The following is a 13569-nucleotide window of genomic DNA, read 5'->3' on the forward strand; positions in this document are numbered from 1 at the left end:
AGGAACTGTGCCCAAAGTGAATATTCTGAAATTATATTCTAGGAATACATTAACAGAAATGTTACTTACACTGCCTTTAGGAACTCTCAAAGTCCAATTTACCAAATCAACAGATGGAAGAAAAAAGGAAAATTTTACTATATAATCATCCCTTAACTGGCACATATTTGTTGGCCCTCAATTACTTTTTTCATTCAATTAAGTTTAAAAATTGTTAGTGTATCTAAATATGTGAATGAAAAAAAAAAATATATATATAAGAGCATCCATAGGACAATAAAAAAATAAAATTACTCGCAGTGCAATATTCCCAGTGGCATAACCACCACCCCCATTGTCGTTGGGTGATACCACCTCTCAGTGCCACAATGTAAATATTTAACCCAGTGCCAACAGGACTCCCTAGGGCTATTACCCCTCCCCCACATGCAGAGCACAGTGCATTGCACCTCATTGGGGACTGATTATCAGTCCTCCCTCTTGCAGCTGGCTACATAGACTGTTTGGGGTGTCTGAAGACAAGGTTTAGAAAAATGGGGTATGATGGATTTGGTGAGATATATTTTCCACTACAGGAGCTGGGATACCTGGCGTTGCCCGGGTTGAAGAATGGACCTTGACGTACATCTGCATCCTTCATTTTTTATATTTGCCCCCTATAACCCCATTCCATTGAACCTAAAAAAGGTAAGACTGTTTGATAACATGGTTTTAGCACTGAAAATGAACTAGGTATCCATTTATATGTGCTTGGAGGAAATTAGTAACTGTCAGTGTAGGTGCAGTATGACAGCTGATCCTCTGACTCACTGCTCTTCCGTTGGAGCTCTGCCTGCCCCCCTGAGCAGACTTGCTTAAACCAAAACCAAATCAGAGACTCCAGTGCCTACTTGTTGGGCACCATGTAGACCTCCATGACCCTGATGAACTTCAAACATAGACAAAAACCTAATCCTGGTCAAACTACACCACCATGCCAAATTTGGTGGAGCTAGGTACCAAACTCTGGCCAGTACAGCAAGAAAGACAGACACAAACACACACTTTCTCACTCATTATATAGATGTAGCACTTCCTGAATGTAAATGTACGTCAGGATCTTTAAATATTAACACACACAACATCCCACGTTTGTTTCATACTTTACTTTGTCTACTAATATGTTCATCATAAGCGTTTAATATAATGGAAATACTCCTTGAACCGGTCTGAGGTGCCCCAGAGTACATGTGCCACAGATTAAGAATAGCCATGAACAGAAAGTTAATCTACTGAAATCACCCTCCATAAAAATGTAAAATAAATAAAATTATAGTTTCTGGCTTTAAGAAAAATTCAGTAACATATTTCATTACCCTGTACTAACTAAAATAATATCGCTATCTGTTGACCTACTGTAACCTAGCTTCATCTCTCATGTTGGCACACTCTTATTAAGGAATATAACGAACTCAAGCTGCCCAGTTTTAGTACTCTGAATGAAATATCTCCCAAGTCATAGGGACTTATGCCCTCACCATCAACTAAGTTAAATAATTTTGAAAGGCACTTACTACAGGTACTTAAAATCCAAGGTCCCCTCAATCACCTACTTTGACCTTTTAAGTACAGTAAAGGCTTCTATGGGAAAGTGTTATTACGTTTTAGCCATAACAGCATACAAAGCAGTCCTGCTAGTTTACATCCTACTACAATTTCATTTCACACACACATATGAAAATCAGTTGCAAGAATCTATGAAAATAATTTAAATATTTTTATAGTGATTTGGCAAATAAAAACAGATGTTTGCCAATTTGCATTAAACATAGTGATCTTTTTAATAATATAGAATATTTTGACTGACAATTACATACCAGAGAAACAGGTTTAGGGTTACACATCAGATTCTGCATAAAAAGGCTACTTGGATTTACTGAAATTGTAAACGCAAGAATACATAACAATAATACAGTGGAATTTTGTGTATGTACTGTAGGATTGCCTTCTTAAGCCAAAAAACATGGTCTGTAAAGTTATGTACATACGTTGCCAAATCACATTTTCGAATATGCTCATTGAAGGTCCTGAGCATAGTACAACTTCAGGGACCAAATGCCCTTTTCCCAGAATGTAAGTACCTCCCCTCAACTAGTTCAATCGAAGGGGTCTCAGAACAGAAACATTAATTTGGGGTGAAGATTTTTTTAAAATAACAGAAAGGCCATCAGTTCAAGTTGCTGGTCTGTTGTAACAGGGGGAGGGGAGGCAAAGTATACACAGCAATCACAACAGAATTGTTCATCCATGTGGTCTACCTTTGCTGCTTCTGCTTAGTCCTGAGCCCCAGGACTCTTGCTGTGGTTATATTTCTGTGTAATATGGGCCTGCACATCTATATTCTATTCAGATGACATTTTTTTTGGTGAACAGTTACCTAGGTTCATAACGTCAGGGGAATAAAAAAGCATTTGCTGTGCAGCCAATAGCCTTATTAACGAATGGGCAGCACTGTTTTAAAAGGATCTTATTATGTTTATCAATGTCTAACATAATATTAATACCAGTACAGTTAAAATAGATAATGTTTAAAGTCGGGAGGGGAAAATTTAATAACCTCATTTTATCAACTATTCAGTTTAAAAAAAAAAAAGAAAGACATATGATGCTCATTTGATTTCATTTTAGAGAATTTGTAATGCTATTATTTCAAAAAAGGTTGTGTGAAAAATGCTGTGAAATTTAAAAAGGTGATTATATCAAAATCTGATGCATAATTGAGTACAATGGATAGTGCAATTAAAAAATAAATTACAAAGGTTAAAATGAGCAAATCTAATTTTTACATAGAAAATCTGAACAAGTGTATAAAAATCTAGCTAGGTCATCAATATATACTTATTATTATTATTTTTATTAGGGGAAAAAAAGTTTTCTTGTGCGCCAGCAAAAAGTGAACCAATAGCACTCATTAGTAATATAAAAATAACCAATGTATATGCCAACATGTTTTATGCTTCTGGAAAGTGGTGGTCCACTGCTTTTTTAAATATAAACTTAAAAAGCATGTTATTGACATCGCTACGAAGGATAAGCATTAGTGTAAAAGGAAATGTAATACCGAACATACGCAGCATGGTAAAATCATTTAGTGTTTTAGGATTTAAAATGTTATTTATTCATATTTAAACAGCCCTACTTGCAGAGAAACACATAAAATATATGTATATATGCTTATACATATATATACATATTTATAGAGTTACATATTTACAAATATCATTACAATGTCAATTTTTTTCTCTCTCTTTGGTATAACATTGCAAAAGGAAAAAAAAACAACAGGCCCTTGATTCATTTACTTCACGATGAAATAATCTATCATTCATGTATATGACTATATTAAATAATGGATTAAAATTACATTTAAATGAAGAGCCTATTTTTATACTCTTCTAAAAAGACAACATACATTCTAGAATTAGTGTCAAGCACCCCAGACTATTAAAAAAAAAAATCACATGGTTCTCCATTAAAAATGTTGTGTTGCTTTAAAATAGCAAAGGCAACTCTGGTTAAAACTAGACCACAACAAAAGTATTAATAGTAATAAAAAAAACAGGAAATTGAAATTATGCATATTTCATATTAAAGTCTATGTTATCCAATGTTCATCACAAAAGTATATTTAAAGGAGATACTTCAAATGCATATGGAAAAATAAAAACAGCATTTAGTAGTTTCTATACCACATTAAAAAAAAAGTAAACATTTGGGGGGGAAACAATAATTTCTCTTCCTGATTACAATTTCACCAGAGATTGTCTTAATCAGAACATAGTACATTGTAGGAAAATATACCATCTTATCTCTGTACTCTTAGGGGAAAGGGTGTGGGGCTGGTTATGATTCAGGAGACAGTCATTGGTACAGAATAACGGAGGAATCCACAAACTGCATTGTCCAGTTCTCTTACACTAGATTGAATTCCCTTAGGTTTAGCTGTAAGATAGTGTCTTTAACAGCAGCGAAGACAAAGCGAATGTTCTCAGTGTCTGTAGCACAGGTGAAGTGAGAATAGATGACCTTCTCTTTGTCTGGGTTCTGGTCTTGGTAAAGCTTTAGAATGAATTCCCGAGCTGCTTTGGGATCCTGTTTAAGCCCTGTCAAAAGCACAAAACATATCACAGGTTTTCATGCACAAAGGAACCATGACATAGCACAGTGGTTCTCAAACTCGGTCCTCAGGACCCCACACAGGTCACGTTTTCCAGGTCACCCAGCAGGTGCACAGGTGTAGTCATTACTCACTGACACATTTTATAAAATCCTCAGGTGGAGCTCATTATTTCACTTGTGATTCTGTGAGGAAACCTGGAAAACATGCATTGTTTGGGGTCATGAGGACAGAGTTTGAGAACCTGTGACATAGCAGATGCATTGAATCTTGCAGGGCTTCAAGACAAAGGCAACAGGAAGCTAGCACTTTACAGCAGCAGCCTACTGCAACTAGATTCCAGCATACAAGCAACATTAACAAGATCATGTAAACCTATAGAAGCTTAGGCTGATAAAAATAGTTGTTTCTACTTAATAGGACATACACACACATTATATATATTATATATACACACACACACACACACACACACGTACATATCAATATACATACACATACATCTCTTGGAGCAGTAAGAAACCATTTAACTCTAGAAAAGTTACACTGTTATCTTGCAGGACAAGTCGCCACCGATAGCCATGAGCATTCCCTGCACAACCTCTAATATTGAAGCTGCAATCCCTGTGAAAAACGATTTTATTTTTTTCCTACATAAAACACTTTCATCTTTTGTTTCACCTTTTTCTTCTAGCTAATATTGATGTTTGTTTTATTCCTACATAAAACGCTCTGGTTCATATATTTTTTTCACATTTACTTCTAGCTAATATTAATGGGTTTTTTTTCCTACATAAAACGCTCTGGTTCATATATTCTTTTCACCTTTACTTCTAGCTAATATTAATGGGTTTTTTTTCCTACATAAAACGCTCTGGTTCATATATTATTTTCACCTTTACTTCTAGCTAATATTAATGGGTTTTTTTTCCTACATAAAACGCTCTGGTTCATATATTCTTTTCACCTTTACTTCTAGCTAATATTAATGGGTTTTTTTTTCCAAAATTAAATTTTTATTGAAAAAAATTGTAAATAGAGAAAGGACGTCCTTGAAAAAACAGCTTCATGTTAAAAGATACAAAACATCTACAGTATTTTTTATTTATGTTTTTAACACAGTTAATTCAGCCAATATTTAACATGTAGATTTGGAATTTACTCAAGATGATCGAGATGTCTTTACATACTAAATCAGACCTGAAATTATTGGAAATTAAGCTTCATTCCCATTTTAACAAGCTATGATGACTACTGACTATAATGCTAGTTATGCTTACCACTAAACTCTGGAAAATAGTCAATTAAATGAGAGAATACAATTTTTTCCTCTAAAAGATCCTTCTTGTTTAAAAACAAGATGACGGAAGAATTCTGGAACCAGGGGTAGTTTATGATGGTCTTGAACAGAGCTTTGCTTTCTTCCATCCGGTTCTAAAAGTAGAACACACAAATAAAGTGTTAGACACTCATATGCAGTGTACCTTTGTAGGTAGTGTAATAATGGAACAAGGAACATTGTGCTTTGGAATACAGAAACAGTACAAATTGCCAAAATGGTTCTAATGTGTAGTAACTGATCGCAAGCAATCGACATAAGCTTTGATCAGTAAAATTTCCAATATTGAAAGTAAACATCCAGCTGGTTGCTGTGTATTATGTCACATCTGCACCATGCTGGATAATAATCCCTAAGCTAAATTTACACTGTCATTTTTTTACTAAACTGAACACATTTTAATGGTGCACTGCATTAGAAAAGAGCTAGGAGACCTGTGGTTTTCTGGCAACTATACAGCTTCACTAGCAAGCACCCATTCATGGTCTCTGCTGGGGTTTGAACTATGCAATGTCCATAACCAACGTGTGTTTTATTCAGAAGTACCTCATTGTCACACTCTGCAAGGACCTGGTCATATTCACTCAGTGCCACCAGGAAAATGATGGAAGTAACATTTTCAAAACAGTGAATCCACTTCCGTCTTTCTGATCTCTGACCGCCAACGTCTACCATCCTATACGGCAGTATGGAGACAAACATGGAACAGCATGAATTTTAAGGGATTATCCTTTCACTACAACTAAAGAAATAGTTTAAAATAAAAACCACAAATTAAATCTACATAGTATGCAAATAGAGCTTTAACAATAAATACAAATCTGTCTTGTTCTGTCAATTGTAAAAATTTAAATTCTAAATAAACCTAGCATCTAGTTATTGGGATTATTGGCTTATATTAAATAAATCTCTAAATTTACTACACATAAAAACAAAGAGAAAAAAAAAAATCTAAAAGTTTAGTTCCGGAAGCTTAAAGCAAAACAGGCTCCTACCAAGCAGCAGAATGTATATAACATGTGATTCACATACACATCACCGGTATTTACCTGGCACAAGACAAAGCAGGTCGTTAATTTAATCATATATTATTGCACTGTATTTATTACGATTATTTTCAGAGACCAACATACCTAAAAATAATATTTTCTAAATCGAAGGGGTACTCAATGATTCCAGTAGTGGGCACTCTGACTCGCAATACATCTTGCTGGGTGGGAATATATGCAGGAACAGAAATGCGGTCTATGTCATTAAGGTAGCTGAAAGATTAAACAAATTACATACATCTTAGTCATTTATACAGTAAATTAGCTAAAAATTATCTACTGTATTCAAATCAGTCAAGACCAACATTACCATTGCGTTAGGCAGATTGCAGCAGAGCCTCCAGATTTTTAGAGACTTTAATTCTTACTTCTTGATCACACACACATACACTACCGTTCAAAGTTTGGGGTCACCCAGACAATTTAGTCTTTTACATGACAACTGACTTTTATTTATCAAATGAGTTGCAAAATGAATAGTACATATAGTCAAGACATTGGCAAGGTTAGAAATAATGATTTTTATTTGAAATAATACATTTTGTCCTTCAAGCTTTGCTTTTGTCAAAGAATGCTCCTTTTGCAGCAATTACAGCATTGCAGACCTTTGGCATTCTAGTTGTTAATTTGTTGAGGTAATCTGAAGAAATTTCACCCCACGCTTCCTGAAGCACCTCCCACAAGTTGGATTGGCTTGATGGACACTTCTTGCGTACCATATGGTCAAGCTGCTCCCACAACAGCTCAATGTGGTTCAGATCTGGTGACTACGTTGGCCATTCCATTCCAGACAGAATACCAGCTGCCGGCTTCTTCCCTAAATAGTTCTTGCATAATTTGGAGGTGTGCTCTGCGTCATTGTCCTGTTGGAGGAGGAAATTGGCTCCAATCAAGCGCTGTCCACAGGGTACGGCATGGCATTGCAAAATGGAGTGATAGCCTTCCTTATTCAAAATCTCTTTTATCTTGTACAAATCTCCCACTTTACCAGCATCAAAGCAGCCCCAGACCATCACATTACCTCCACCATGCTTGATAGATGGCACTCTTCCAGCATCTTTTCACTTGTCCTGCGTCTCACAAATGTTCTTCTATGTGATCCAAACACCTAAACTTCGATTCGTCTGTCCATAACACTTTTTTCCAATCTTCCTCTGTCCAATGTCTGTGTTCTTTGACCATATTAATCTTTTCCTTTTATTGGCCAGTCTCAGATATGGCTTTTTCTTTTCCACTGCCTAGAAGGCCAGCATCCTGGAGTCACCTCTTCACTGTAGACGTTGACACTGGCGTTTTGCGGGTACCATTTAATGAAGCTGCCAGTTGAGGACTTGTGAGGCGTCTATTTTTCAAACTAGAGACTCTAATGTACTTGTCTTCTTGCACAGTTGTGCACCGGGGCCTCCCACTTCTCTTTCTACTCTGGTTAGAGCCTGTTTGTGCTGTTCTCTAAAGGGAGTAGTACACACCGTTGTAGGAAATTTTCAGTTTCTTGGCAATTTCTCGCATGGAATAGCCTTCATTTCTAAGAACAAGAATAGACTGTGGAGCTTCACATGAAAATTCTCTTTTTCTGGCCATTTGGAGAGTATAATCGAACCCACAAATGTGATGGTCCAGATACTCTAACTAAACATTGATCGCAATCTACCGGTAGCTCGCAGAGCTGGGAACTTGTGAGCATCATGCGCGCCTGCTGGATCCAGCTTGATCCAGTCAGCACAGCGGCAGCGGGAGAGACAGCAGGAGGAGCGGTCCCCAGCGTGAACTTCATGGAGGTAAGTTCTGCACATGGTTGTGGGGGCTACTAGTGGGGGCACTGCCTAATAGGCACTACTACAAGGGGTACTGCAAAATGGGCTAAACTACAGGGGGCATTGCATAATGGGCAGTACTGCAGGGGACTTTACATAAGGAGCACTACTACAGGGGGCATTGCATAAGGGGCACTATTACTGGGGGCACTGCATAAGGGGCACTACTATAGTGGGCATTACTACAGGGGGAATTGCATAAGGGGCACTACATAAAGGGCAGTACTACAGGTAATTTGGTTTAAGGGTGCCTTGAAAAAAATGAAGGAGTCCCTAAGGGTGCCTTCAACTGAAAAAGTTTGGGAACCACTGGGTCAGTAGACGTATTTTATACTACACATTTGGTGAAATGAAGGCAATACCTGTAGGGATAAAATGGAGAGGAGCTACAGTAGAATCTTTTGCAAGGTAAAATATTCTGGCACTGAATTCAAAAAAGGTTGTATGGGGTAAACGTCCTGATTCGGGGAAGTCCAGTAAAACAGGAATTGCAATAATCAGTACAAGAGATTACTCCAATCCTTCCTCAACCCCAAGGGGAGAGGGGAAGGAAATGAATGAGAGGAAGGAAGTGAGGTTTTTTTTCCCCACAATCCAGTTCTTGCAATTAAAAATTTCTGAATTTACCCTAATTTAGCCTATTGGCACTGCTTATGAATGTATTTTGGTTGTGTCCGTGCATTGCACTGGTGCTATTATATTTTATTCATTTATATTTTTAAAGTCAGGGGAGACCAATATTTAGTAATAGTAGTGAGGTCTTCCTGTTCATGGGTTACTTTAAAGAAATGATGCTGAAACAGTATCTAGGTACAAGGTGTTACACTCACTATTTAGCGGAGTCTGACAGCTGGTACTCTCTCCTCCGATCATAGCACTCCTGGATCCCAGGGTCCTCCCAAAGCTTTTTGATTGCTTCAACATTTTTTCTTTCCAGACTGTTTACTTTGTCAACCTCTACCTCCCGAATCAGTAAGGCATTTTCCTTCATTAATTTAAAAAAAAAAAGAAGAAAGAAACTGTAAATGTAAATTTAAATTCACAAATTATTTTCTCAATCCAATTAATAATAAAAATCATTATTATCATCCTTCATTTATACAGTAGAGTGCAATGAGGGGGCCACAAAGTGCATACAAAAGTACAGTAACTACATAACAAAACAAAAATAATATACATGGCAGTCAATGTCTACACATCAGTAGAACTATAAAAGCAGTGCAGAGTAAACCTGTACCCAGTTGATGGGAGCAGCAAACCGATTCAGAGCCACTGATTGCAAAAAGAATATCAAGAAGGAGAAGATGGCGCATGTAAGGAGAGGAAACATACAGGTGGGAAGAGGGCCCTGCTCGTGAGAGCTTACAATCTATAGAGGAAGGACAGTCAATCATAGGTGGCGCAGAGGGCTGAATCTGTCCTAGCACAAAAGGGGCTGGTTAGGAGGAGAACTGGTAGGCCTTAATGTTATATATAAAATTAATTGGTCTGTTTGTATGTCTGTCCAGTTATGCATTCGGACACCTCTCAGCCGATTGGGATGAAACAAACGCAAGGTGTTCCAGTTGGATCCTGGCCAGGGGTAAGGGGGGGTAGGGTCCCGATCAGACCTCCTGTTGGTGTACTCTGGGCAGAACTTTGACCAAGGGAGCCTGTTCTGGGCCTTCCACTAGATGGATTTTGCCGAAAACGTCACAGAAGTGAAACCAACGCGAGGTGGTCCAGTTGGATCTGGGCCTGGTTTTAGGGAGGTAAGGGTCTTGGTCGGACCTCCGCTGGTGTGCGCTGGGTGGAACTTTGACCTGGGGAGCCTGTTCTGGGCCTTCCACTGCATGGATTTAGAAGACAACTTCACAGAGAGATGGCAATTGGCCTGGGATGCCTAACTTAATAACTTGAAGATTTAAACCCAGACAACGCAGGGTACTTCAGCTAGTGAAAAATAAATGTTGGTATATAACAAGTACTTTTTTCTTTTAACCTAAATAACGATTTGACTACAGTATATATCCTTAAGGTTCAAATCATCATTTTCATAATAATGTTTTTATAAGCAAATCCTTTATGGATGATATACAGTAATGTCCTCTGTGAAGATCTGTTTGAACAGATTGCACAGATACATAAAAGGTGAGCCGAAGTGAATTTGCTAACCCCTTAAATTGTTTAGTGTGCTGTACTGTAATTAGTTCTAATGCTTTTTATTCTGCCTAGACATATTACATAATCTGGCCAACTGCCTGACATGACACCACGAGGGACCAGCTGTAGTGGTCTACCCTGAAGTCTCACCAGTACAAGGACCTCATTCATGATCTAGTGTTCAAAATGGTACAGCAAACCCTGAGGTATGTACAACTAGAGAGACAAACTAGGTTGCTTTTAAAAAAGCAAGAAAGACATACAAAGTATCAGATTAGAGAGAATATCTATAAAAAAAAAAAATTTTTTTTTTTTTTTTTTTTTTACTTGATCCAAACAAAATAATTCTTCTAATCGGGCACCATTAATGATCTTCTCAAACAATGGACTGAGCAATAAACTATAATGACTGAAGGAAGCTATATAAATAATATAATAATAAAAAAACAGAATTTGGTTTTAGTTGCAGTCATTGTCTACATCTTAAAAAGATAACCCAGTTTCCCTGGAAGAAATTATAGAAGAATATACAAGTTTGGACTAAAAAAGGGCAAGGTTATAATTACGCATTGTTCCTTTTGATCAGTGATGAACAACATAACTTTTGCTGGGGCACACGTGTTCCATTGTCCAATGTGATGAGACACAACAAATCACATTATTATATATATGATAAAGTAGTAAATTAAGCCATCACTGATTAGTCAAAGTATAAGAAAACACAATTGAATAATTGACTAAACCAGTGTTTCCAAAATTCTGTCAAGACACCATAACAGTCCAGGTTTTAAGGATGCCCATGCTTGACCAGAAGTGACTTAATTAGTGTGGGAAACACTGGACTGACCCACAGCTGAACACAATCTTGTCACTAGGCTGTCCTAATAGAAAATATAACCTGGTAATTGGTTTACATGGGGCATCCCAGGTCCCTGTACCTGTCCTGTCCGATCCGATCACTGTGGGACTGGTGGAATTGGTGAAATACTGAGACCAAAATATAATGAATCAGTTGCACTCTGACTTACAGACAGGCGGTCACTCACATCTGTGTCACAGAGTTCCTAATTTAATGAAAGACAGGATTAAAGACTCGCCTTGTGAGGCTTTGCTTTAGCACCTCAGCAGGACAGAAATGGCAAGTCTGTTCTGTTTAAAGATGGACCTCCTCCTTGCTACTACCTTGACAGCCCTGGGGCCAGGGCCGGCTCTGGGGGTGTTCGACTAGTGCGGTCGAAATGGGACCCCACCCATAGAGGGCGCACCCCTCCCCAATATCCCGATTTTAGCGGGACAATACTGTCCCGCTGTTCCACCCGTGGGCCGAAGTGGCCCGCGGGTGGTCAAATTGGGAGGTTGGGGACCCCCCCGCCGCCACAGCTGTGCCAGACCCCGGAGTGTGAATGGATGCAGCGCGCATGCACTGACGGGAAAGGGCTGGGGGAAGCCCAGCCAGTGATGGAGGGCTGGGATTTACCCCCAGCCTGATGTTATTTGGAGGCATGCCATGCGGGCACGCCTCCAAATAATTTAACATCAGGGGCATGGCCTATCGTAATGAGGCCACGCCCCTTGGAGCCGACCCTGCCTGGGGCTACCTCAGGCAGTGAAGCGAGGCATTTTACATTAAGAATAGTTGACGTCCATGTCATTCCTAACTGCTGAAGACATTTGTTGAATCCTGGGACTTATTTGTGTAAATATACTGTGCAAAGTAACATAAGAATCACAGACAACAAATCAAAATGGCTGCATGTGACTGTTTTGAAGCCACATGCACACCCCAGGACACCTAATGGTCGCCACTGCTCTAGTTAAAGAGGAGAATAAAAAACTCTAAAATAAAAGTCTGATATTTCTGGATGAACATTTATTTCATGCCAACTCTCCCTCAGTGTCAGGGAGACTCCCTGAAATAGCAGGAATCTCCCCGACTCCCTGAAGAGTCTACCAATCTCCCTCATTTCACCTTACCCCCATTATGTAGCCGTTATATACATGAGAGGAAAAAAAGAAATTAGGACCATCTGTGCCATTTCCCTGCATTGGTTATAAGGCACAATGATCCCTATGGCTACATGCATTTTCATATAAGGTTTCTCTTGGTCACTTGTATGGTACCACTTGTAAAACACAATGCATGTACATCTTACTAACTGCTTTGTGGCACATTTACATTTGGATGTAATGGTGCAAACACACGGTCAGATTTCCTGTCAGATTTGAACGATAACGATTTTTCGTTCAATCGTTCATATCTGACAGAAAATCTGACATGTGGGCCTGTAACGATTATCGATGCACGTTCCCGATGGTCAGATTACGATATCTGACATCTGATGTGTTTGCAGTCAGATTTGGTCAATTTTATTAATTTTAATACAGTCTGAAATCGTTCAATTGTTCAAGTCGTTTGTAAAATTGTTGGTAAAAATCGTTAAATCGTTCATCTGATATATCTGACAGTGGACCTCATTCAGAGTCGGTCGTTGCGGCCGCACGGTCGTACGCCACCGATGTTCGCTAAACTGCGCATGCGTAAAGTTCGCAGTGCGCGTGCGCAAACTAGCTCTTACGATCAGAAATTTCTCTCTTGAACACAGCCAGGTCGTTAGTTTGAGTGACAGAATGAACAGTTTGTGGGTGGTAACAGGGGAAGGTGCTTGAAAACGGGGGAGTGGAGATCCGAACGCAGTTGTGCCTAATTATGCGAACGGCGTTTAATGGGAGTGCATAATTAACAAAGTAGTGTCATAGCACATGTGACATGGAAGGTTTTTACACGGACATGATCGTAGTGCTTAAGAGAGGGTATGGTCAACCTTAAGCTCTACGACCAGCTCCGATGGTTCCCGATGCTCGCGATTAATCCTTATATCCCAGGAGATGACGTGTGTTGTGATCGAGAAGGGGGCGTTATTTAGTCTTACGGCCGCTTCTTACCCTCGGTCGTTCAGCTAATGATCTCATCTTAGGGCCGCAACTTGTGATCGCTTAATTTGCATATCCGGGCCCTTTCCCCTACGACCGTGCGGCCGCAACGACCGACTCTGAATGAGGTCCAGTGTG

The 13569-nt window shown here is 38.9% G+C and overlaps 1 protein-coding gene across 1 annotated transcript in view; it reads right to left on the reverse strand.

Moving 5' to 3' along the window:
- Positions 1-1818: 1818 nt before the first annotated feature.
- The window catches only part of LOC148442317 (guanine nucleotide-binding protein subunit alpha-14), a 152615-nt gene continuing 140864 nt past the window's right edge, over positions 1819-13569 (reverse strand). The window contains exons 3-7 of the mRNA XM_088464071.1: positions 9189-9343; positions 6629-6757; positions 6042-6171; positions 5437-5590; positions 1819-4142 (exon numbers count right to left, since the gene is read on the reverse strand). Coding sequence (XP_088320197.1) covers positions 3952-4142; positions 5437-5590; positions 6042-6171; positions 6629-6757; positions 9189-9343 — 759 coding nt within the window. The 3' untranslated portion in view covers positions 1819-3951. The remainder of the gene's footprint in view (positions 4143-5436; positions 5591-6041; positions 6172-6628; positions 6758-9188; positions 9344-13569) is intronic.

The sequence above is a fragment of the Taudactylus pleione genome, unplaced genomic scaffold (assembly GCF_031769625.1).
Source record: "Taudactylus pleione unplaced genomic scaffold, aTauple2 ptg001573l, whole genome shotgun sequence".
Lineage (NCBI taxonomy): Eukaryota > Metazoa > Chordata > Amphibia > Anura > Myobatrachidae > Taudactylus > Taudactylus pleione.